A 26,488-nucleotide genomic window follows, 5' to 3' on the forward strand; every position below is an offset into this window, starting at 1 on the left:
AACAGCTCCCCCGAAAAGACCCATAAATGTGTCTGCTGTAGGCTAGCTAAATCCCACTGTCTGTCATGTCATGTTTTACACCGTAATCACTTTCTTAACCACAGTAAATTGGGGGTAAACACACAGCAACGCATGTACAATCAAAATGTAGTCTAAAATAAGTTTATTTACATTTCTAGACTAGTTCACGCTTTTTAGGAGTAACATATTTTTTATATTCAACTCCACCAAGAAATAGCCTAAACTTCCATAATAGATTGTTTTATGCCGTTGAAGATTATGGCCATGTGGTGGCGCTAAAGTAGTACTAGTAAATAGCTGACCACCACACTGAAATTACACACAACATGGTGTGCCTAGCGCGCGCAATAGATAATACATAATATCTGCAAAATACATTTAATATAACATAAAATAAATAGATTTTCAGAAAAAAATATTAAGTAAAAATTGACTTCACTTGTGCAGACAGCGAATAAACTCGTGAGAATGAACCACAGATTCGTGGCAAGTTCTCATGACGGTCCCATTAACAACTTTCTAACAGTTTAGGAAAAGTAGGAATGCGATTTGAGAGTTTTTCTAATGGCAATTTTACTCAGCTATGGAATTTATGGCAGTATCAAGTGAGTCACGGTAGTAGGCTATACATACCATATAGGCCTACTATAGTAGGCTACCACCGTAGGCTATTATAAATTAAAACAGGTTACATTTCTCCCCTACTCCCCTAAGAAAACGATGCGCCTTCAATATGAATCAGATTCAGGAGCGCGCTGTGTGAGCTGCGATTCTGCTCCGCCCCTTAGTGACTCAATATAATTCTATCTGATCCCTGATTTTAATTCATTTACCCTCAACATGGGATTGAGAAGCGCAGAGTTATAAATTGAAGTTAACGTCAATGAAATGGACCATTTACAAATCTCTCAGTGAGTCAGAGTGCGCGGGGATTTAAAGCCATAAACATGCACTCTCATTTTTGGGTTGGAGGACGTAGACCAGATTTCAGGAGGTTCACGGTGAGATAAACCATTATTAAACTTTTTAAGATTATTTATTTATTTATTTATTTATTGTAAATTCTTAAAATGTGATTCATGAAGCACGGATTGATTCATGAATTATTATTCACAATGTTTTTCCAACTGGGGCAAAAATGTTTAAACTAGGAAAACTTTGTTTGGTGGTCTTAGCTGGTCTTTGAATTTAAATGTCTTTATTGTCCTCCTGAGTGGAAATTTGTCTGACTCACCAACACATAAAACAACTACTGAGAAACTAAGCAACAAAACAATACAAAGATAATTGGTCACATTACATATAAATGTAGTTCATGTAATGTCACTTTCTGTTACTTTATCAATCACTGGGAGAGTCAATGATTTTAATAGCTTGGGATGAAGGACTTCTTGAACACATTTTTATTTGCCAGAGGGACTCTATAGCGCCTCCCAGATTTTAGGAGCTCAAACTCGGTGAAGAGAGGATGGGAATGGGATTGGGAGGTATCTGCCAGAATCCTCCTTGCATTCCTCCTTGTTCTTACAGTATGTGAAAAGTTGTGTTAAGGACTTCTTACCAATACTGTATTTCTTTGACACAATTCTAGAAAGTTTATTCTTAAACCTTCAAGTGGCCTTATAGGAGATGAAAGTTTAGAACACTTAAGATTTATACACAAGTTCTAATATATGCTGACTAATGATGAATAATACCAAGGCCACTGAGTTGTCTGAGAAGATAGTCGCCGTGGCCCATGACCATCTTTTGAAAACATGCTCTGCATTAACCTGGAAGTCAAAAATTGTAAGATATTTTAAGTTTTCCACAGTTTCCACATGTTGGGCATCAAGTGAAACTGGCCAAATTGCCAAAGCCTATCTTTTTGTGTGTGTTAATAAGTAATTCCTTTGTCTTGGCAATGTTAATTTCTAACTGGCTAGAGTGACATCAAAGGCCAGGTCATCAAGATATTTAAATTATAAAGGTTTCTTAAACTTATTAGTAAAATAATTTAGGCCTGCGTGGCCAGGTGGATCAGATGGCTGATTTTAGGCTTTGGGGATTTTTCAGCTGGTCAGGCTGGAAGAACAACTCTCTTATGTCCAGTGGCCAGTTGCATAATCAGACTAGTCTTAAAGGATAGCATCACCTATACACAAAACATGATATCAGAGTTTTAAAATGAAACATTTTAAAAGAGAACAATAGATCACTGTTGTTTAAACCAATGAGCATTACGCTGTGTCGTCAGCAAGTCGTTTCCCATCATGCTTTTGATCAGCGCAGTTGGTGGAGAGGAACTGTGCGCGACTGCAGAATCCGACACCTGCGCCTTGCGCTCGCGAAAATTTTTTTACATATACGAGCAAGGCGAGAGACTGCACTTGGACCAATATAGACTTGGACACATTTCTAACCGGCATGCATCTCGCGCTGATCACTGGTGATCAGTTCTGCGCAGATTTGGCTAATCTCAAACAAGCCTACTTCATCACAAGGTCACGATTTTTTTAAAAATAATAATACAAAAAAAATGTCAGACGATTTTGAAGTTGGAGGAAAAAAACTCATAAAATGAGATGGATTTTTTTCGCCCTTCCCTGCCTTTTTGAACTGGAGTACACAGACAAATAACTTGGATGACGTGACGAACAAAAACTGCATTCACCCCTTATTTGTCATGTATGTTATATCATAATTCATACCATTTATTTATTTTTATTGTTTATTTTCTTAGACTACATTTTCTTAAGTGCTGCTCCCTCTGGCAATATTTTCTTTGTATTGTATATATGAAAAGGAAGTTATGCAGCCATGTTTGTTTGTAAATCTTGAAATTGCAATAAGAAAAAAAAAACACACACAAAAAAAAAAAGCACAAGACGAAGGCGCCGCGTTGCATTCTGGGACGTGGCGGCTATGTTGGCAGCTTCGCAAATGTAAACATACCAGCAAGTCGAACGAGGAGAAGCAGCTGAGTTGGGAGAAAGAAAATACAAAATGTTAAAATCCCTAAAACGATGCGGAATTTACTGGGATAAGTTTAATAGGAAAACCAGGGACAGATATGTGGACAAAACGGGACTTTTAACGGGTTGGATTTATTTGAAATTTCCAACAAACAGTGGGAACACAGTACGTTGTTACGCTAACTTAATCCGGACAAAGGTAGCAGCTAACGTTAAACTGCACTCCACCTAGCTGCTAGTTTAGTAAAAGTTATAGTGCTAACAACCATTCACACATGTAACATGCTTTTAACTATGTGTTTCAAAAGTGTAGTTAGTAGCTAACGTTATCTGTTTTAGTAAGCATAACGATGCTTAAAGCATGAGGGTAGCAACACAGGACAAGAGAGGCTGACAGGTCCGATTAAAGGGCTAATGTTAATGTATTGAGAATTTTAAAATACGGGATATTTTACAGGAAAATACTAAAACGAGAAGACAGCGGGAAGCTCAAGTACGGGAGCAATCTGGAAAAAACGAGAGGGTTGACCGCTAACGTTACTAACGTTATCTGTCTACGTTATCTGTCCGAATTACTGTGTTCCCAGTAACGTTAATTGGCGACTCTTTGTTGGAAATTTTATTATTTGGAGCCAAACCATTAAAAGTGCCGGTTTCGTCCACATGCCGGTCACAGGGTTCCCTATTTAACATATCTCGGTAAATTCCACACCCTTTTAGGGATTTTTAAATAGGGATAATTTAAATATCCCCATGCCTTGGCCTTAGTTGGATAGAAATCAAACCCTCAGGTGATGCTGCTCACACTAAGGCATTGAAAATTAGTCCTTTAATATTTTTTCTTCAAGACTGGTCGTAACTTTTTATTTATTTACATGAAAAGGTAGACGGTCTATATGATTATTACAAAAATATTTTGGGCTGGTTTAACCTTTTTTGTTTTGTTTGTTATCAGCAGGACAATGTTTTTGTGAGGACTATTACAGTATTTTTTTCTGGTTTTTACACCCTGAAAAAAATTATATGATTAATAAGTTATTTTACATTGCTTTAACTCATCAAAATAAGTTAAACAATTTTTAACTTTTTCTCAAGTTAGATTCAACTCAATTTGTAAAGTTTAATGCAATTTAAGTTGAAATGACTTAAAGCTGCTATCCGTAACTTTCTTATTGTTCAAAATTTAAAAAAAAAAATGTATCATAAGTAAATGTATAATATATAATAAGTGAATATATCATGAATCTATTTTCCAAACTGTGTTTTAGTCTTATCCTGAATCACTATGTTACACTTATATAAGTGTTTATTTTTCGGACTATTTTAGACTGGTACTGTTTGTACCACTGCGTAGTTGCCCAGTATCTGCGTGTCTCATCATAAATATAAAGAAAAGTAGTTCCGGCTACAATATTCTTCTGCAAGACGCATGCAGTTCTGTTTATTAACCGCTAGAGCGCCAAAAGTTACAGACTGCAGCTTTAAACATAAATAAGTTGAATGTATTTAAAAAAAAATAAGGCAGAAACTTTTTTTACAGTTCAGTATGCAGTTTATTCCATCAATCTCTTTTCATTCATCTCTAAGTTTGAATGATTTTCTGATCTTTTCTCACACAAGGTCGTTGAAGTATCAGCAAGCAGTGAATCAGTGCAGAGTCCAGCACTCAATCCTAGGAAAAGGATTCACTCTGCAGAAGAAGTGCAATGCGGCAGCCGGCCAAACCCGGAGGGTGCCGGTTCAGTGTCCGTAACGGAGTTAAGTTATTCCGAGAACAAGCACGGGAGGGAAAGCCTGTGTCAGCGATGTCAAATCATCGCGGACCAACTGAACAGGCAGGCGCGCGAGCTGGCCGAGCCAGGAACTCTGAAGGTTTGTGCATTCAACTAAACCATTAAAGCGAATCATCTCAGGGCCTGTTACACCATGAAGACAGTGATAGTGGTGTAGAAATAATTGTTTTAATCTTTGCAGACTAAACTGTAATTGAAGGCAATACAAGTTCTAACAATTCCCACTGCAGTCAGATTAAGGAATTTAGGAGAGTTAAAAAACACCCTCATTTTGTTAATGATGCTGAAAATCCAGCTTTTACATTGCATTTTAAAATATATTAAGATATAGAAAACAGTTATTTTAAATTGTAATACTATTCCATAGTATTACTGTTTTTTTTTTCAACCATCTTCTTACCAACCCCAAGTCCTCATATAAATACAAAAACATCTCAAATATACAATATGCATAAAAATGCAATTAATTATTATGCATTGCAAGTTCAAAACACCATTTGACATGGACACCTTTGGAGATATTGCTATCATTAAGGATAATACTGATCCTCCGAAGATGAAAATGTAAGACAAAGACTTGTCTGCCCACCGTGATTCCAAAATACCCCTAGACAAAAAAAAGTCAAAATTGATTAGTGTATTTGACATGGCCACCAGCATTCACACGGACCGGTTCACAATGATTATTTTAGATGATAGTGAGATATATTGCAGGTACAACAAATTTCAATGACCAGTAGAACCGTCCAACTCAGCAGGATTTTACGGTTCATTAATCTTGAGTGATGACACTCTTCGAGTGGCTATATTCAAGAGAAGAACTGCTGAGATGAATGTAAGCAGTCATGCCTATCATTGGTGATGAGCGCTCTGATGATATTAGCTGTCCGGACACTGCATAAAGAGAAGGTTGAAGCCCACCCATAGTGTTTCAATGAAGAATCCGCTCAAACTAAACTGCAAGAAAGCTAGGTTTATGGCTCTACGGCAACTTTTAATGAAAATCTCCTGTGCCTTTGTGACTGGTAAACTTGTAAAGCTAATAATTTAATATTAAAGGATTAGTTCACTTTTGAAAAAACTTTTGCTGATAATTTACTCACCCCCATGTCATCCAAGATGTCCATGTCTTTCTTTCCTCAGTCGAAAAGAAATTTAGGTTTTTGATGAAAACATTCCAGGATTTTTCTCCATATAATGCACTTCAATGGGAACCGGATGGTTCAAGGTCCAAAAGACAGTTAATAACTGTTTCAGATGCAGCTTCAAATGTTTTTAAACGATATCAGACAATGAATAAGGGTCTTATCATGCGAAACGATCGTTTTTTTCAAAACTTATTCCAAAAATGTAACCTTTCTAAGGACAAATGCTAGCCTTGCTCTATTCTGTGAGGCGCGTTTGCAACGTCACGTAATACGTAATTACGTTCAAAAGGTCACGGGCGACGTAGCCGAAAGTACAGAGTCAGTGTTTACAAGTTGAACGCATAGGTTGAACGTGCAAACTAGCTCAAACACCGTTTACAAAAAAAGGAATTAAAAGGAAAAACAACGATGTCGGACGATTTTGATTCTGTACTTCCGGCTATGTCGCCCGTGACCTTTTGAACGTAATTACGTATTATTACGTGACGTTACAAACACGCCTCAGAGAATATAGAAAGGCTAGCATTTGTCCTTAGAAAAGTTACATTTTTGGAATAAGTTTTGAAATAACCGATCGTTTCGCATGATAAGACCCTTATTCATCGTCTGGTGTCGTTTAAAGACATTTGAAGCTGCATCTGAAACTGTTATTAACACTATCTTTTGGACCTTGAACCATCCGGTTCCCATTGAAGTCCATTATATGGAGAAAAATCCTGGAATGTTTTCATCAAAAACCTAAATTTCTTTTCGACTGAAAAAAGAAAGACATGGACATCTTGGATGACATGGGGGTGAGTAAATTATCAGCAAAAGTTTTTTCAAAAGTGAACTAATCCTTTAAATTGAAGCCTCTGAGCTCATTATCTGGAGTTGGAGATTAAACATTAGTCTTTGAGTCTTTTGACCCACTTATTTCCTTTTGTTATTGCTTATATTTATTATGTAGTGACATCATTATTTATGGGTGTTTATATATATATTGTCTTGTTTCCATGCTTGTATACAGCAGCACTTGGTTGCTATTGTTCTTAGGAACAATGCATGTAAAAGGAGGTGTAGAAGTGATAGCATCTGAAAAGGAAGTTAAAGCCACCTAACTTTTACTACTCAATGAAAGTTTGATCCTGTTGGCTTGGTAATGCATTTCCTCAAATTGCCAGAGGCTGTGCATTCCTTCACGTTGACTGGGCATATAAAGTGTTGGACCTCCTGTTTTTGAAGATTTGTCTTTCAAACTCCCGGATAACAGGGAATGTTCTCAGAACTTTGGCTAACATTCTGGCAAGGTTATGAACAAACATTATTCCATTAACATTAATAGAACATTCATTAAAAGTTATCTGGTCTTTAATAATGTTCTCAAAACATTTGCACAACAAAAACTTTATTCAATTATTCAATTATACATCATTCAATTAACTTTTTTTCTGAAACGTTATAAATTTTTATTCATCTAACATTTTTTTAAAGGTGTTCACTTTTTAAAAAAAATACTTCTTACCCCCATGTCATCCAAGATGTCCATGTCATTCTTTCTTAATAAGTAATGGGAACCAAACGGTTCAAAAGACAGTTTCAATGAAAACTGCAAAGGACTTTAAACGATTCTAGACAATGAATAAGGGTTTTATCAAGCGAAACAATCACTCATTGAAAAAAAAAAAGATCAAAAATGATCAAATGGTCGTCTTGCTCTGTTCTGTGATGCGCGTTCGTGACTCTGTCTCCTGTTCAAACTCATTTATCAAAATGAACGAATCTTTTTTCGTGTCATTTGGTTCATTCAACGAACCAAATGAACAAGTTGACTCGTTCATTCTTTCATTTTGATGAACGAGTTCGAATAGTAGAGTCACAAACGCGCAACACACCCTAACCCTAACAGAGCAAGGCGATCATTTGAGCTTATAAAACTTAAACTTTGTTTTTTTTAAAAAAAATTTAGTTTCGCTTCATAAGACCCTTATTCATCGTCTGAAATTATTTAAAGCCCTTTGAACCGTTTGCACTGAAACTGTCTTTTGGACCTTGAACCGTTTGGTTGACATTGAAGTCCATTATATGGAGAAAAATCCTGGATTGTTTTCATCAAAAACCTTAATTTCTTTTCGACTGAAGAAAGAATGACATGGACATCTTGGATGACATGGAGGTGAGTAAATTATCAGCAAAAGTTTTTTTTTATTTTTTTAGTGAACTACTCCTTTAAATGTTACTTGTTTCAGAAATGTTTAGAGAACATTCAAAAGTTACATTCCCATAATGTTTGCAAAATAAGAATGTTCCCTTAATGTTCACATAACAAAAAAACAAACAAAACAACAAACTTTTATAAAATTATTGGACTTTGGAAATTCAGAAAAAGCATTAGCAAAACATTTTTAAAACATATTTATGTTAGAGCAGCCACAGAGATGATTAGTTCACAGCAGACCAGCGCTTTTCAAAATAGTGTATCCCAGTAGAATTTTAGTCTCATCTTCTCTCTGGGAAGAATATGTGTTGATTCTTTATGGTGGGAGGGATTAAATAATAAAAAGACCATATTTAGCTAACACTGTAAGACAATACCATAACACAGCATTGCTGGTTCATAAAGCTGAAGTGTGCAATTCAGTCACTCCCCTTTCAATCACAAAGATTTCAAGGTTTGTTTTGGGCATAGTTATTCACCCACTTGTTTTGGGAAACTCCTGCTCTCTGCTAGTTGGCTCACAAAAAATGTGCTTTCTTTCCATTCCCTCCCTTAATGCACTGGAACATAACAGTTTCATCCCATCACTGTAGATCATTGAGTAAGCAAATCTAATGACATTTTAGCGGTATTTATTATTTTAGATTGCCTTATATAATTTGCATTGGTCAATTATTTTGCATATCAATTGTGCATTAGAAAGGCAACGTGGTCCCATTATGAATAGGTATTTAAAGAATACTCTTCAGACGAGTTAATTGAACTGTGAACGGTATTTTTTTTATTGGAACTATTGATTTCAGTGTAGCAAAATATCCATTCTTTCTAATAGTGTTACTATTAGATGTTACTATTATTATTAATTATTACTATTACTACCAACACAAGACCAAGACTATTTTTTGGGGTTGAGACCAAGAGTGAGGCAAGGCGACACCGAGACCAAGACCAGACCAGCACTCCTTAAGTTTATCTAAAAGAATGTTGAGTACTACAACACTACTGTCTAGTTTGGTTCAGTTTTATGAAGGATTCACTTAAGACAATCTACAATTTAATCTCACTTTGAGCAAGCTTCTATTTTCTTGAAATAATTGCCTTCTTATACTCTAAATTACAAGCCTGCAGATAAGATGGGGTAAGCTGTCAAATGTTCAGGACCCAGCTGTCTAAGACAGAGTTAAATTGTTTGTCAGCTCAGACAATCAAGTCTGAGACCAGAAAGCAGATTAAGCTTTAAGATACTCCTGCAAAGGCTGAGTGTTGAACAAAAGCAAGACGAAAGAATCTCAAGACTCTTTTAGAACACAATAATGCTGTCAATACCAGACTCCATAAGTTTTCCTCATGGAGTCTTATCTCCCAGAAAGAGTTTAAATTAAAAAAAAAAAGTGTAATGGCAGTCTAAATCCATTCTGACCCATCGATGGAAAACAAATTGGATTAATGGAGAGATTTATCTCAGTTCAAAACATTTTTAACACATAGCTATCACTAAATCATAACCCTATGAGTTAAAGGGATAGTTCAACTTAAAACTTAAAAATGTACTCACCCTCAAGTTGTGTGTGTGTGTGTATATATATATATATATATATATATATATATATATATATGGAAGTCAAATGGGACCAGCATCCTTTAAAATGTCATCTTTTGTGTTTTTTTATACTGGTTGGGAACAACTTGAGAGTGAGTAAATGACAGAATTTTCATTTTTGGATCAAAAATCACTTAAAAGAATAAATCATTATGTAGCAGATCTGCAGAAGGAAGATTAACTTTTTAGAGTTCTACTTATATGCATGATATATAGTGATTTTTTTTTTCCCAGACAAAATATATGCTTCAGTTTAAAGGTACAACGTGTAGAAATTTCTCCCATCTAGTGGTGAAATCCTTTTTTGCATTCAAACGAATAGTGCTCTCTAGCACCTCGCTTTTTCAAATGAGTGTTGCAACGGTAGCCATTATGTTCCAAGAAGCTATGACAACATGTCTTCTAATAGGACTTCGAGTTTAACTATGTTCTACTGTTATGCTGCCTATAATGAATTACACTACCAAGCAATGGAAAAAAGCTTGTAATTTAAACATTGACTTACCTGTTGAGAAGAAAGCAACTTCAGCGTCTTTCTCCTTCATTTGCTCTTTGCTCCTGGGAAAAGCTATCCCGATATTTACCCTCATTTTTTTTAATTCGCCGGTCACGTTTCCTTTTAAATATTTGTTTTTGCTTTTTCGGCGATGAGGATTCCTTCTCCTGTGGCTCGGCATAAGAATGATCCTGCTTTGTGAAGTACCGTGCAGTGCAGCCTTTCAAATTTGCTGGGCCAGTGACAAGCTGATCTCCTTGTCCGTTTCAGCTGGTTTCAGTCACGTGATGTTGGCTGACGAACAAAAACGCATTGTGGAAACATGTTTAGGTAGATGCTTTTTGTCCCTCTCTGCTATTATAGTTTAAAAGAACACAATGGAAGCCTCCTTGAACTTATCCGTCCCATGTAAACTGAACAAAATTATAAACGCAACACTTTTGTTTTTGCCCCCATTTTTCATCGGCAAGTTCTAATACTTTTTCTATGTACACAAAAGGCCTATTTCTCTAAGAAATTGTTCACAAATCTGTCTAAATCTGTGTTAGTGAGCACTTCTCCTTTGCCGAGATAATCCATCCACCTCACAGGTGTGGCATAATAATAATATAATAATACATTTTATGTATTTGCCTTTCTGGACACTCAAAGCCTTGATTTTGGCATATCAAGATGCTGATTAGACAACATAATTATTGCACAGGTGTGCCTTAAGCTGGCCACAATAAAAGGCCACTCTAAAATGTGCAGTTTTAGTGTATTACTGCAGTCCCCCTGAGGGAAAATGTAGTTCACAATGTAGTTCCCTGGCCATGGCACTCCAACTGGTGGATGTAACATTTTGTATTTGAAAAATATTTAAAATTTAAATTCTAAAATCTATATCTGGGCAATTTAAGCTAGAAACTTTATATTTAGGTTTAAATATAGTGAGCACAATTTTTGAAAGGTCTGAAAGACCTATGAGAAACATTTTAATTTAATGTTTAAATTAATGTTTAATGTTTTAAATTAATGTTTAATGTTTCTCATTAAACCTAACAAAAGCAAAACTTCTGAAGAACGAAAGTCAGAATTTCTCCAGGCCATCACAATTTTCAGTATTTGTGGTCACATGACTTATAATCACATAATTTCTATGTCAGGGTTTGTGCCATGACAAAATTTAGGCAGTTAATACAGCTCCTCTGTCCTGTATTAGGCATGTGATATGAAGTATTTATTTATTGGTAAGACTAACTGTATTAAGTCTGCTGTGCAGCTTTAGTTTTCACTTTGGCACAATACCAAAATGTGGCTGTTTTTATCATTACAGACTGCAATAATGTCATTTTGAAAGCTAGAGAAACACATGATTTCTGTAAAACTAATGAATTTTCTTTCTGCAAAGGTATTCTTCCATCTATCTGCTTTCCAAGTAATTCTATGTCGTGTTGTGCTTTTGTTTTCTCAATTTATTGTGATCTGCCCAGAGGCATGATGGGAGTGCTGGCTCTTTGAATTGCCCCTAAAATAACAAAAGAGTAAAAATTTAAATTTAAAGGCTCTTTGCATATTTTGCCTTTACATTTACTGATAAAGTCACCCATAAACATTTTCCTAGCTGTGAGATTTAGATGACACAGACTGCCCCCCTGTGCCTAACGCTGGTATAAACATAGGAACATCCAGCTCTGACAATATTTACTGAAGGTACTGAAAGGACTACTTATCGAGCAGTGCATTCTAGGTAAAAAGGATGATTACTGCAATCATCCAGGATCATCCGAAAGGAAAATCACCTCACCGTAAATTCACTAGGAAAGTCTCAGAAGAGGCCCACGGTGGTCTCACTGGAGGGGGGGAGCAATCTCAAAGAAATAAACTGGATGGAATGATGTGCTGGTCCATGTGATGAAAATTTAAACCTGTACATGTCCCTGCTGCCTCAGCAGTCAGTCTGCCAGGCATGACCACAGTTTATAGGGGAAAGCAAGTGGGGTATTTTCCCAAGGGGAATATAGCTCCCTTTTTACAGGCCTGAAGCTATACCTGTACCCTTCCTCCCTCTGAGATTATTCTTGCAGTCGACTTGTCCTTGGCTTGCGAGCAGGTGACCTTTTGGCACGGCAAGTGCTCTTTTCAGTTTTCCAACTACGATACATACAGTAGTAGAGGGCAAAAGACTAAAGCTGTTTCTGAGGATCACATTCCTTTTTCCTGTGTGTCTTTTCACTCAAAATGAGTGAGCAACAGCTTCATAAATAATCTGAGTGCTTGATCTGCCATGCAGTCATATCCTCAGTTATCTCCATCACATTATTTAGGTCAATTTCCTTCCTGTTATTTCTCCTTCCAAAATTTGGACATGGAAAAGTGTGATTTACTCTGAATAGGTAATCTTCAGAACGTGACCAGATGACATATCATCACCATACTGTTCTCTGTCACTCTCTTCCTTCCATCCTGTGCTGATTATGTCATGCCCTGAGGGGTCACAACTTGTCCATCACAGATCAATCCATCACACTGATGGGATGTGGTTGTCATAGCAACGTGTTTAAAGGATGGAATAAGAATCACAAGGCTTTCTTGCGTTTGCTAATGCTTAGTCATACGCACATCCTCATCTGTCTGTGCATATACTGAATGAGCAAAAATATCTTTCTTTTATTTATAGCATCTAAAGCAGCTGTCTGTTGATTCAAATGTTTGATTGTGTATTAATATATAAATCTACAATCTCTTGAGTCTTGACAAATGAAAACAATCTGCAAGTCCATGAAAACTAAACTGAACTGAATGGTGGTGGTGTCATTACCTTGATGATCCACATCTCTTTTTTTTTTGTGATAGTTGTTCACGAGTACGGAGCCCCTCTATACGGAGCCCCTCTAGTCCCACTTTGGTAAAAAAAATTAATTATAACTATCTTGTGGCCTCAAGATAGTAACTTGTGGCCTCAAGATACTAACTCGTGGCCACAAGATAGTAACTCGTGCGTGGCCTCAAGATACTAACTCGTTGCCACAAGATAGTAACTCGTGCGTGGCCTCAAGATACTAACTCGTTGCCACAAGATAGTAACTCGTGCGTGGCCTCAAGATACTAACTCGTGGCCACAAGATACTAACTCGTGGCCACAAGATACTAACTCGTGGCCACAAGATAGTAACTCGTGGCCACAAGATACTAACTCGTGGCCACAAGATAGTAACTCGTGGCCACAAGATACTAACTCGTGGCCACAAGATAGTAACTCGTGGCCTCAAGATAGTAACTCGTGGCCACAAGATAGTAACTCGTGGCCACAAGATACTAATTCGTGGCCACAAGATAGTAACTCGTGCGTGGCCTCAAGATAGTAACTCGTGGCCACAAGATACTAACTCGTGGCCACAAGATAGTAACTCGTGGCCACAAGATACTAACTCGTGGCCACAAGATAGTAACTCGTGGCCTCAAGATAGTAACTCGTGGCCACAAGATAGTAACTCGTGGCCTCGAGATAGTAAAGATACTAACTCGTGCCCTTAAGATAGTAACTCGTGGCCACAAGCAACTTGTGGCCTCAAGATAGAGTTAGTATCTTGAGGCCACGAGTTACTATCTCGAGGCCACGAGTTACTATCTTGTGGCCACGAGTTAGTATCTTGAGGCCACGAGTTAGTATCTTGAGGCCACGAGTTAGTATCTTGAGGCCACAAGATAGTTATAATTAATTTTTTTTTACCAAAGTGGGACTAGAGGGGCTCCGTATGTTTCATAGAATTCATAGCATTTTATTTGTATATATATATATATATATATATATCAATGCAAATCATGCACAAATTAAATAATATATACAATGTTATGCCACTTACTTGAGGTTTTGTGATAATTTTATTACTTTTCATAAATCATGCATGAACAAAAAATAAATAAATAAAAATGTGTTGATGTGTGAACAAAAAAGTGTCAAATAATTGATAGTGCTACTATTTACAGGCACTATAATACAGACTCAAATTTTTTAGCATTGCATGTCCATTAATCACATTAATGAAATGTTAGCATATCTGGCCACCATGGCATTTTTGTATGCTTATCCAGCCACCATGGAGTTTTGTCTCTGGTGAGTTCAAATTAATGAGAGTGACCTTTGATTCGCTCTGTAGTTGCAGAGGCAGGGCAGGTAAAGAGAGGCTACACTCTTGCAGCTGAGTACAGACCTCAGATCAATGCTGCATTTGCATTAATCAGTCCAGAGTGCTCATTCACGGCTAACATGTGATGACTGGTAAATGTGTGAGTGGGAACATGTGTGAAAAGTGGGTTATAAACCACCCATGGAACAGAGCCAGAAGCTAATCAGGGTATTGCACTACATTCGGAAACACTACAAATCAGCACCTGTGTGAGAGACACACCAAATGTGAGGAGCTGCATGTTAAAAGATCCCCAGTTTGCATCCAACAGTTGTAATGCCACCCCACAGGACAAACACATAATCACCACATCTGGCATTAAGTGTTCTTGCGCAGGCCCAGATGAAATCTGCAGACTTCTGTCAGATTTTCAGAAATTGTGGAATTCTGCGGAATGGATTTAAACGTGACAAAATGTTCTAAAAATACTACATTAACAGCAATATAATCATATTAGCAGCTGAAAGCATAATCTAATTAGCCTAAATATGGAATAAAACAAAAACCGAAATGGCATGGAATATTTAGAGATTTTTTAATGATAGATGTTCCAATTTCTATTAAAATCTGCTTTACAGAATTCTGTGGGTTCAGATTCAGTCCACCTTATGATAAAAAATAAATAAAAACATAAAACAACAACACATTAAAGATGTAGTGATACTAGGCTTAAATGGAGGTCAGAGTATCAGTCTCTTCTATTTGCATGCTTATATTGAAACTGAATGGTCCACGTAGTGATCACACAGTGAGGAAAAAGAAAGTCCAACAGTTAAAAGAGATCTGAAAGAATCAGTTCAAGGAAGATGTGAAGAAAACGGGTGCAAATCCAACTTAAGAAAGAGATATATAGAGGTTTGTCACTGTGTCCTTTAGAGTTTGTTATTAACCTAAGGCAATAGGGGTCTGACAGTGTGGTGGGCTGGATCAGCTTGAGTATTTGGGACAGGTAAGCTGATAGAAGCACACTGAAATTGATTGAATAACAGGCTAAGTGAGCTGTGAAACAGATCAATGCAATGGTTTGGTAGCCGTAATTCAGTTCTGTCCCTCAGCCTGCACCTCAATCAACTTTCATCGTCTGGCACTGAGATAAGTGCATCATATAAGTCACATTGAAAGCCCAAGTCACACAAAAAAGAAAAAAAAAAGGCTTTTCTTCATTGACAAATATCGTAAAATCTTAGCACAAAGCAGGAAGTCCCTTAAACACTTTATCCTTTCACAGTGTTGCAGTGTAACTTCAGTGTTAAAGTACACTCAAGAGAATGCTTTCGTACAGTACTACCACAGTTTTATGCACCAGTTTGGCCAAAGAGGCCCCATACGCCTTGTCAAAGCAGGAATATTTTAGTCTGGCTTTATAACCCTCAACACACTCGTTTTCCAAAGCCACTGGAGCAATAAAGCTGCAGGGTTACGTCTCTCTTCTCATGAGCTCTGGAAACCAGTGCTGTAGCAGAGCAGGGATACAGGCTGTCCAGTGAGGCAGACACGGGACAAGTCATTACAAGTTTCCTGGTGTTATTTGGGCTGCTTTGAACTCGTGATTACTGCTGTGGGAGTGTTAACTCGTCTTTGATTAAGTCACTTCCATCAGTCATTTATCCTTGTTGTGACTTCATGCTACCAGGTTGTCTATGCCTTACTTTCAACCGCCTTATCTCTTTTCAACCACAGCCTGCCTGGCGGTCACACTTTCAGATTAGTTGTCATTAGTGATGGCTCTAAGATTGGAATGGGAGATTTTGGTGTTTTGAGAGACGTACAGCAGCTGTGTTAAGGAGATAGCTGTATTCTCGCACCTGAGACTGAGTTTAAGCGTAGAGTACAAAGTCAGAATGTCATCAAAAGGAAACTGTCTGAAATAATTAAAAAGTTCCATAGACTTCCTCCTAGTACTTTTCTGTTAGAGGAAAAAGTCATGCATTGAATATCTGGTGTATTGATTTCTAGATTGATATCTTGTTGATGTGCACCCTATTTTAGAGTTAAAAACACAAGGGCTGAAAATCCACTGTTTTAACTAAATGTCAAACAAAATGTTTGCATTTCAGTGCATAATTGGATGGACAGATTTAAGTTGATATCTATTATTTCCTTTTGAGCAGTTTCCTTGGCCAACTTATCAACCTTTTCATTTGTTGCAAATACCTACATGAGCTGGGACCCATAAAAAGTATATTTCTACCCTTCTCCTTTTCACATCTCTAATTGCCAGAAGAATAAGATATACAAGGTCTTGTCGACTCTTTGAGGTCCCTTTCCCAATACTATTAATAGCTGACACAGTGTTATATCAACACTTTATGGTTCTAAATCTGCTCAGTCCATTGCACTTCTCTGAATCAGTCTTTGGGACCTCCAACTGATGGCCACATCACTCCTGGACAAAAGTTCTTATCTATATACATTTCCTGGGCCAATGCCTCCCCTGTCCAGCCAAAAAATTGTTATTTGCATGTACTTAACCCACCTTCTCACCGGCCCATTCCGTCAACCAACTACCCTATATGATTTAAATGTAAATAATTGAAAGTAATCATACAGCCCCCTTGGATCTTACTGAGGCCCCCTATTGGGCCCCCGTTTTCCTGGTTGAGAACCACCAGTCTAATTGCTTCTCTAATGTTGAGGTCAATCCCACTTTCTTGTGGTCAAGTATTTTGCTACTTATCTTTTACTGCACTTGCAAGAATCTTTTAAAATAGGAATTTTGCTTGCAGCTTTTCTTGTTTTTTTTATTTTATTTTTTTTATACTGGGCCTAGTGTGACATTTACCTGCAGCATGTAAAATAACTGAATGCTTGAAGTTTATTATCTCACTGACATTTCTAAAGCGCATTCTCTAAACAGTCAGCAGAGTTTTATATGTGGTCTTGTGCATTATTGTTAATGTAGCAGAAACGTGCATAAATAAGTTTTGCATACTAACACTTGGTGATAAGAAGGAAATGTCCTTGATGACAAATACAATTGAATATGATTCTTGCAGAATGCACAGAGATAATGTGAGAGCCATAGAGAGAAAACTCAGCTGGCGGCCTGCTGAAAAACAAAGGCAACATCAACGTATGTGAGGACACAACAGCAGAGCTTTAACAAGTAAAACATATTTAGCCATATCTGTTTTCTTTAAAAGGAGGTTCCATCACTGTCAATTCTCCGTAAAAACAGGAAACTACAGGCGGAGGGAGGAGTGAAACTGTTCAGCTTTGACCTTCTTGGCTCAAAAACAAGTTCATAAAAGACAAAACCTGTGGTGAGGTACCTATAATAGGAACTTTGACTGCCTTGTTGACATGGAACATTGAATCGTGTCTCCTGCTGTTGTGGAATACTCTTCGGTTATTCATCCTCCTCATTATTTTGAAAACAGATTTTAAACTTGCTAGTTTGTTTTTTTCAGCACTGAGAGAACAGGACATGAGCTGATAGCTGTTTGCAAACAGAACATTTATGTGAATACAGCAAAAGAAAACAATGTTGTGTTTGCTTTAGCTCATTTTGTCTATATCTGTAAGTACTTTCCAGTGAAGACTGACAAATATATAAAAAAAAAACTTTACCAAAACGTGGACATCACAAATAAAGCTACTGTAATTGCATGTTGATTAAACTTAATATTATTTTAGTTTATGTAACACAGAGACATCTACATAGGCTAGCACAACCCAAATCAAACCCGAGTGTGTGGTTTATTTTTTTGTGGCGCCATTTTCTGGGTTGTTTTGTTGTTTAAAATTTATATGCAAATGTTGTACACCTCCCCATTACAAATTTTCAAGACATCAATCTCATAAATTACCAACTTCTAAAAACAAATGTATAGTTGTCTTTGTAAATAATTGCTTGCTTATATATGTAGCTTTGGAGCCGCTGCTTTGACACTGCACAAACGCTTCCATTCGAAAGATAACTTTGCGTCTGCTGCCATGTTGGATCCGTACAAACTGTGGTGTGACGCATAGACATCGTCATCGTCTTGCTGCTCCCTCCCCGTTCTGTGATTGGTTCCCTACATGAGGTGAAAAATTGGTCCATGGTGGAAACCCAGGCTAGCGTGATGCTATGCTCTAGCAGAGTTTATTCTGACAGTCAAATATCATTCAGTGTGCTCTATGTGTCTAGCATGTCACTTAAGAGGAAGTCAGGTCAACATTCCCTTTTTATCCTGCATCTAATATGCCTTTTTGACCAAAAGCACACTTAAAACTACTGCTGATAAAAATCTTTTCCCCACTTTTAATCCCTGTAAGGTTTCAAAGTGCAGTTTAATACAGTTTCTACACATAAAACTCTGCTGCTCTTGTGGCCAGAAGATTCAAATAGTTAGAAACGGGCATATGGGAGTAGGATAATATTTATGTTCAAAGTATGAAATTATTTCAGCACCATCTGAAAAAATAATTTATTCCATTACTTTATTATGACTCATTCTGCTGAATGATTGTATTAATCATGTGGATAATTGGCTTGGCTGATATGCATCAGTGGGACACTAATGATTCTTATGAGAGTGCTACATTTTTCAATAAGGGATGACATACTTGCTCCGTAATCACTGCAGGAAGGATTGTGTGTAATGTTAATTAAGCCCTCTAAAGTCTCTTTATTTGACCACAGAGCTGAACCAGGGTGAAACAAATCTTTCTATCTTGATTTGAAACAATCAAAGTGGCACCAATGGCTCCAGTGTTTAAAAACACGACTTGTAGATTTGATTCGGCAGCTCTTACCTAATCTTTATGTAAGAAAACGTTCTCATTTTACCTGTGTGTATATCAACAAGCGCATTATGTAATAACCTACACAGAGGCAGCATTCCTTTGAATGTATCAGTGATGTATGCATGTCGTGTCAGTTGCGTAACATTCTCATTACATTGACAAGAACTCGGCTTTGATACGGATGACTTGGATAGCAAGAGAAACCCAGGATAAACAAGTCTTTGCTAAGTCACTGTGGTGGAAGAGTGGCTGTTTTTTTTATTCCTGCTTCATCCCTCTATCCTTTACAGAACTAAGTCCCTACTCTGGTATTCTGTCACTTACATCGTTTGACAATATCTGTGGGATGGTGAAATTTTCTGTGACTTTGCTCTTAACAAAGTTGCAGGCATGCTATTCCCTTCCCCTTCTTAAGAAACTTTCCTTGCCGCACAAGTCATTTATGAACGCTGCAGTAATTTTTGTTTTATATTGTCAGGAAAACATTTGTGAGTGACAATATTATACTAATTAAGAAAAATCTTTGGCATAAATTCTACCCACCAGGGAGACTATAATTGCAAACAAATTACTCAAGTAGCATGCTATAATTTGTCTATCTGACATAACCTATTTTGTTTACTATTCTCTATGAAATTAGTCTTCTGAATGTAAATTAGACAAACAAGGTTTGTTGAAATGTTTTGGGAGTACAAATGGCATTTCTGTAGACGGTCACTTGTGTAATATAGGCCCACCCACATGCAATCAAATGCTGTCATCATCTCTGCGCTTGCTCATGTTAATGGAAGATTATTGGGCGAGATGTTATCCTAATGGGGCATAATTGCTCTATTAAGTGCCATCATTACAATTTCTCCCTGCACCTCATAGTCAATTATGCCTGTGCCGTCAACGCCATTATCTTTGGTATCATTGGTGCCATATGACCAATCAGAGACTGATGACTGACTCGGAAGGAAGTTTTTAAATGCTTTCACTGTCAAAGAGACAAACTATACTCTAAAGACATGACAAAAAAAAGAAGCCTTGATGAAAATCTGCAGTATATTTTGGGAGTGATCCTGGAATTGATAGAAGTTACAGCAAGATAGTAGGTCTACCAGAATTGGAAAACAAGTAATTGATTTAAAACTGATATTCAATCAGAATTGGCCTGTGGGTCTGTGGACCAACGGTTCAAGTTGAGGGTTCAAGTTTGCGTGGAATATGTGGGCGGGCAATATACTAATGTTTCATCTTGACGTCACAACGAAATGGCTTACTTTACTCTTACTTTTGAAGGACAATAACTTAATATATGATGCACTTTCATTTTTAAAACTTTGCAGGATGTTTTCATTCACTTGTTAGACCTATGTTACACTACATGAAAGGTCATTTTCAAAAATCCATAGGGGCCCTTTAAAATCGAGGTTAAACCACTAGTCACATGGATTACTTTTATTATGTCTTTAAAAGTGGTAGTTGCGTGGGCTGTCATTGGAGGGACAGAAAGCTCTCAGGTTTCATCAAAAAGATCTTCATTTGTGTTGCATGACAGTCTAATGGGTTATGAATGATGGAATTTTCAGAACTAACCCTTTAATGTTGCTTGTATATAGCCAGTGTATATAGTCATTTTGTGGACAGGATTAATTGGAGTCTTATATAAAAGTATTTTGACACATGCATAATTAGTTTTTTTTAGGAACATACACTTGAAAGATGTAAGGTTTCACTGGGACGAGATTCACAGATATACTGTACAGGTGTTTGGATGAGAAGACTGCTGGTATGAATATGCAAAGAAGCAAATACATTTTTTTTTTTCTCTGAGGGGAAGCCCTCTTTCTGCTACTTGATATAATCTCATCAAGTTTCATAATATTTAATACAGTATGTTTAAGAGTTATTGCTCTTTTTAGCTTTTGTTATTAATGGTAACCTTTTTGCTGTAGTAATCACCTGGTATCCCCTGTGTTGGACAGTTTATTTTAGAAATAGTATTTTAGAAAGGTATTTTATTTTTGTGTTGGTTTAATTTTTGTACTGTTTATTATTCCTTTTTTTCTCCCTTTCCACCTCATAAAAAAACATCAGACTGAGTTCATGTTGCATTTGAGAGCACAATATATTCTCCTCTCAAAATGAATGTTTTAGGCATTTTGTTGAAATCATTTTGCATGACATTTTGAATATCTTCTCTTGTCTTTAATGTCTTGTCTTATCATTTTGAAGTTTAACATTAGCTCTTTTTGGCATTTCTGAAATAAGCTGCTCATTTCTAGTCATCTGATAGAGGAGGATCCAGTCTCCCCCCGACCTCCAGTATACAAAGCACTCCGTCTGTTGCTGCTTATCAGGATAATTCTCAATTGTGTGTGTGGAGTGATTTACAACACTGCTTTGCGAGTAAGTAAAATTGTCTCTGAGTTCAGTCAGTTGTAGTCTGACTGCATACCAGAAGCCGTGGCTTGAGAGATCACAAGAACTTGTAGTAGTCAAGAGACAGGACCAGTCAAGTTTTAGCAGCCAGAATTATCTTATTGCAGGTAATTAAAAACTTTTTTTTTTATTGTGATCATTCAAAAAAAGTACATAAGTATTGGATTCTGGGTATATAGATCTTGAGTTGTTTATATTTTATGTCTGTTTTGCTGAGACAGGGTTCTGTTATTAGTGGGACACTGCAATATCTGGTCTTTTTGTTGAGACTGGCTTAGAATGAGCTGGAGAATGCTGGAGACCACAAGACACATCTAAATCTAATTTATCTAGCATAGATGTATCATTCACTGCCTGCTTTATGATATCCCACAATTTTGTGTGTGACTTGGCAGTTGGTAAAAAAAAAAAAAAAAAAAAAAAAAAACAGGTCCTGCCACAGCTGTTTAATGGATAACATTTCTGGATTTGACTGATGCATCACCTCAATGCTTTTTTAGTGTCTTTTGCATTATGAGCGTCTCACATTTTTAGGATGAACAATTAAGTTAAAATATTAAATTACAACTTTTTTCAAAGCTGCTGTAAAATGCAAATAAAAACATCGGTAATCACACATTGTGAATAAATGCAGGAAGTTTTATTTTATAAAATATTTATTTGTGCATCCAGTTAAAATAGGGTAATTTTTTTTAAAATGTGTAGAGGGTCCATGTGTTCCCCTAACATTTTTAAACATAAGAGTGTTCTGTGTGCGAACGGCCCATAACCGTGTTCAGTCACTCGAATGTGTCCTGTACATGTTCTGTCATGTACTGTACACTGGATTTCGTCCAACATTTGTAACATCCTTACTTATTCCTTGCCTGCCTTCCTTCCATTTCCTGTTCCTCTCTTGTTTTTCCTTCAGTACCTCCATCATCTGTCTGTTACCTAACTGAAAAGAAAATTGCAATTCACCAGCAATTTTCTCCTCTGTGGAGCATGGATGAAGCCTTCGAAGGAAGGCCTCAGTTCTCTCTTAGCCTCATATCTAGCACTGCATCATAGTCGACAGCCTCCGCAATCCTATCTTTTATTTAACTGTGTGTCAGTATGTCACACTCCTCTTTGTTTAAGCTACGCCTTTATTTATTTATTTATTTTTGTGAACAAGGAAAGGTAGTCCATCACCAGTAATGCCTACCAGGTGGTTTTTCAGATTTATTGCAGGTGCAGTTGTAGATCGTACATTTTTCATCCCTTTCACTCTCCCCATTGTGCCTTATAAAGTATGAAAAGAAAGTCACTCTTGGTGGATGGTTACTGTGGCGGAAGTATATACAACATAATATCGTGATAATTTGGACATACTTGGACACTATTTTTTCTGAGGGCCTGGCTTGGGGTTGTGAGTGTTGTGCAAGTAAGATTAGTAAAGGTTATTTGTAAAATTTAAAACAATTTGTGACCAATACATTGAATTGAATTTGCATAACTGTAATTTTTATTAAATTGCCTCTATTGTGCTTTTTCGAATAATAACTTTCATGCAGTGTGTAATATAGCTGTTTGTGAATGTAAAGATCAAAGCGCATAACACATAAAAATATTGTCTCCTAAAATAAATAATCGTATTTGAACTGCTGAAATGAGTCATCTGCAATTCCAGTCTCAATTCCTGTTACACACCTCTGCAGCAATGTAACAAATTTGCATATTGTCAGCCTATGGTTTTCATTGGCTGCCCGTGAACAATGTCTACTTTGACCTGCCCACAAACAGTGTAGTTGTAACTCAGGTCTGGAAGAGTTTGGTTCTTGTTGTCAACATTTCGAGAACATGTTTTGAAGACGCATTTCAAAAGGATGAGGACTCATCCTGGAATTGATACAGAGACACATACGGAGTTGAAAATCAGATATGGTAATAGGCGTTTCATTTCCAATACGTTTTAATGTTTTAATGCTGTTATCATCACAAAGTGTGCCTGCTCAACCTCACCCTTTTGTCCTGTCTATCAGAATGCAGTGGCCAGTGCGAGCACATGTTGGGGTGGGGCACAGAGGGCACGGGCTCATAGTGAGGCATTGACTCGTGAATAACCACTTGCGTATTTTCCTAAGAGGACACCAGAAGCCAGGATGCAGACGGCAGCCTGGCTTTAAATATTCTATACAAAGGAAGGTCCTCTCCAATAGCACCGTGGTATGACTAGCACTTAACAAGTGCAGCTTGTGTCTGTTGAGTGGGTGGATGGACTAACACACGCCGTGTTTGTGCTTCCATCCGTGTCATCTGGTCATTTTGCATTCTGCAGCTGTCATTTTGCATTTTTACAATTCACAGTGTTTAATTAAATGTACACACATGAAGGCTTCTGACGACACATGTTGCCTGAACTGCTCCAAAACCCTTTAATGACTAGACTCTTCATGGTTCTAATAGAGATGCAGAGCATATTAAAACCTTTAACATACAGACAGTACAAACGTCCAAAAGTCAAAAGAACTATATTTAGTTTTTTTGTATGCTTTTATTTTATAATTTTTTTTTTTTTTGATTTTATATTAGATGTATTTCAGGGAATTTTCTTTTACACCAATTTATTATTGTTTATTTCTTCTTAATGTTATTATCATTTTATACTTTCCCCTTATTTTAACACCTTTACGTCAGATTTAACTATTCTATTCTATTCTATTCTATTCGTAGTCGACGTGTGGACTGATTAGGATCATACTTAGAGAGGCTGTCATCTTTGAGTACTATTAAAACGAGCCAATGTAATTGCATTACAAACTCCGCCCCCGCGGCGCGGGTATAAATATGGAAGTCGATGCATGTGCTGGTTGTCTTTCACTTCGGAGCCGATCATTTGATGTCTTTGGAGAGTGCTGTTGTTTTGTAATGAGTGAGTGTGCCGGTGGTCTTCTGGAAAACTCTCCCAGTGCTGGTGGTTTCTACTGTGTGAGTGCAGCGGTGATCGCGAGCTTTGAGCTCTCAACTACTGATTTAACAGCAACGAATTTCTAAAGGTTTTTGAGTGTTGACGATTCGTTAGAGGGTGGAAAAGTGTTCACTTTTCAGTGTTGCCGCAGTCATTCCCCTGCGTGCTCCGGCACTGGTAATGGGTCCTATTTCCTGAAAGAGCAACATGGGTGTATTTGCTTCTTTAAAAAAAAAAAAGTCATTTCACCTGTGTGTTTTAGGATGCGGTCGTTCCCTTTTCCTCTCTGATGGTCGTTGCATCACGTGTTTGGGCTTACAGCATGCTGAAGCAGCTTTTGTGGGCAGTACATGTTCCCATTGCGTGTCTATGTCTGTCGTGGTGTTGAGATCGAGACTCTCCTTCGTGTTGAGAAGGAGATGTTCAGACCTTCAGTTCCACTAACACCGACTGAGGGGCCATGTACAAAGGGCATGCTTTAACGGAGGCCTGGGCGACCTCCAACTGAATTAGTATTCGTTACCTCGAGTTGGCAGTTCACCTCAGGTTTAAACCACCAGTACTCAGAGAGCTGGTACTGGTCTGAAAAGACAACATCGCAACCGTTGCGCTAAGCTTCCTTCGCATGTCACAACTCGCCCGTCACCTTCTCCTTGGAGTCAGAAGCTTTTGAGGTCGCTTCATTCCACTTTAAATTACGTCTGGCCTGCTCAGTCATGCTGCCAACGAGCCTCACGACCGCTATGGCCAGGTACAGTGGAGACTCCAATCCCCTGGCGATCGAGCTGGGCAGGGACCATGTCGGGCCGCACAGTTACATCTGTTGCCCCTCCGGATTCATCCCTCTGCCAGTGGTGTTTCTGTCTGAGTAGACATCCCTTGGATAGACACTGGCTCTCAGCTGACCCTGGGACCCCGCAGAAATGCGTTACCCAGTGAGCCTTAGAAAGCGGCTATGTGATTCATTATCGCTTGGTGCTGCTCAAGTTCAGTGATTCTGTTTTTTAACAGTTGTCTTGCTCACATGGTGTCTACTAGGGAGTAGGGACTTACGTTCAGTCAATAACTTCTGCCTGGAATTCAGGCCGGCTATCTCTCACGAGCTGACACCCAGGCCTGGATATGTGCCTAAGGGTCCTACCTCTCCCTTAAACTGGGACCAGGTGGTCAGCCTGTAAGCGCTGCCTGGAGGAGGCAGACCCAGCTCTGGCTTTCTCTGTCTGTCTGCTTCAATGCGGTTTTACGTGCAAATAACGCAAGCCTTAGGACCTCAGACCAGCTTTTATCTGTTAAGGAAATCAGCAGAGAGGGAAGGCTGTTTCCAAGCAAGGTTGGCCTGCTGAAAGTGGCTGTCTTCATCTTGGTGAAATTCCCGAGATGTCCACTTAGGTGGAAGGCACATGTCCACTTAGGTGGTGAGCTCCACTTAAATGAGTGTTGCTCCTGCTTAGGTGTTGACACAGAGTGCTTCGTTGACAGATATTGTAGAGTTGAGGGCTGGTGTGGGCTCCCGTGGGCTCCCTTCACATTAAGCCAGTTTCATTGTAAGCCCGGATCGTTCTGTTTGCTTGCTACACCATTCCCATCCTATGGACTGGATACGTGCGCAATTGTTGCTCCAGTTGAGTTTCCCTTTTAGCCGAACCCTGTTGAGTTCTTCCATGCCACCCCAGTGACATTACATATGTTGTACTGCCTGGTCATCCTCCCAGTTCATATGTGTATTCCCCATATTACCTCCCTTCGGGCAGGATGTGGCTTCCGCAGCGTCCCTTCCTTCCATGTGCAGGGAACGTTTTCCCGGTGGTCCTGTAGGAACAGCAGTGACTTCCCTGGCCTAAACCCTGTCCCTTCCCCGCCTAATTGTGGGGGGATCTGTAGCTTTTTTTCTAGGCACTGGAAGGTGGCAGCACTAGATGACGTTTTAATTGGGATCCCAATCAGAGCCACTGAAAGGGAACGTCTCGGTTACGTATGTAACCCTCGTTCCCTGAACCCTCCTTCAGGGAACAGAGACGTTGTC

General features: G+C 38.1%; 1 protein-coding gene across 1 annotated transcript in view; it reads left to right on the forward strand.

The window, feature by feature from the left end:
• Positions 1 to 918: 918 nt before the first annotated feature.
• The window catches only part of kif26aa (kinesin family member 26Aa), a 74,292-nt gene continuing 48,722 nt past the window's right edge, over positions 919 to 26,488 (forward strand). The window contains exons 1-2 of the mRNA XM_039693428.2: positions 919 to 1,022; positions 4,596 to 4,847. Coding sequence (XP_039549362.2) covers positions 969 to 1,022; positions 4,596 to 4,847 — 306 coding nt within the window. The 5' untranslated portion in view covers positions 919 to 968. The remainder of the gene's footprint in view (positions 1,023 to 4,595; positions 4,848 to 26,488) is intronic.

Source organism: Pimephales promelas, chromosome 13 (genome assembly GCF_988280905.1).
Source record: "Pimephales promelas chromosome 13, fPimPro1.hap1.1, whole genome shotgun sequence".
Taxonomy (NCBI): domain Eukaryota; kingdom Metazoa; phylum Chordata; class Actinopteri; order Cypriniformes; family Leuciscidae; genus Pimephales; species Pimephales promelas.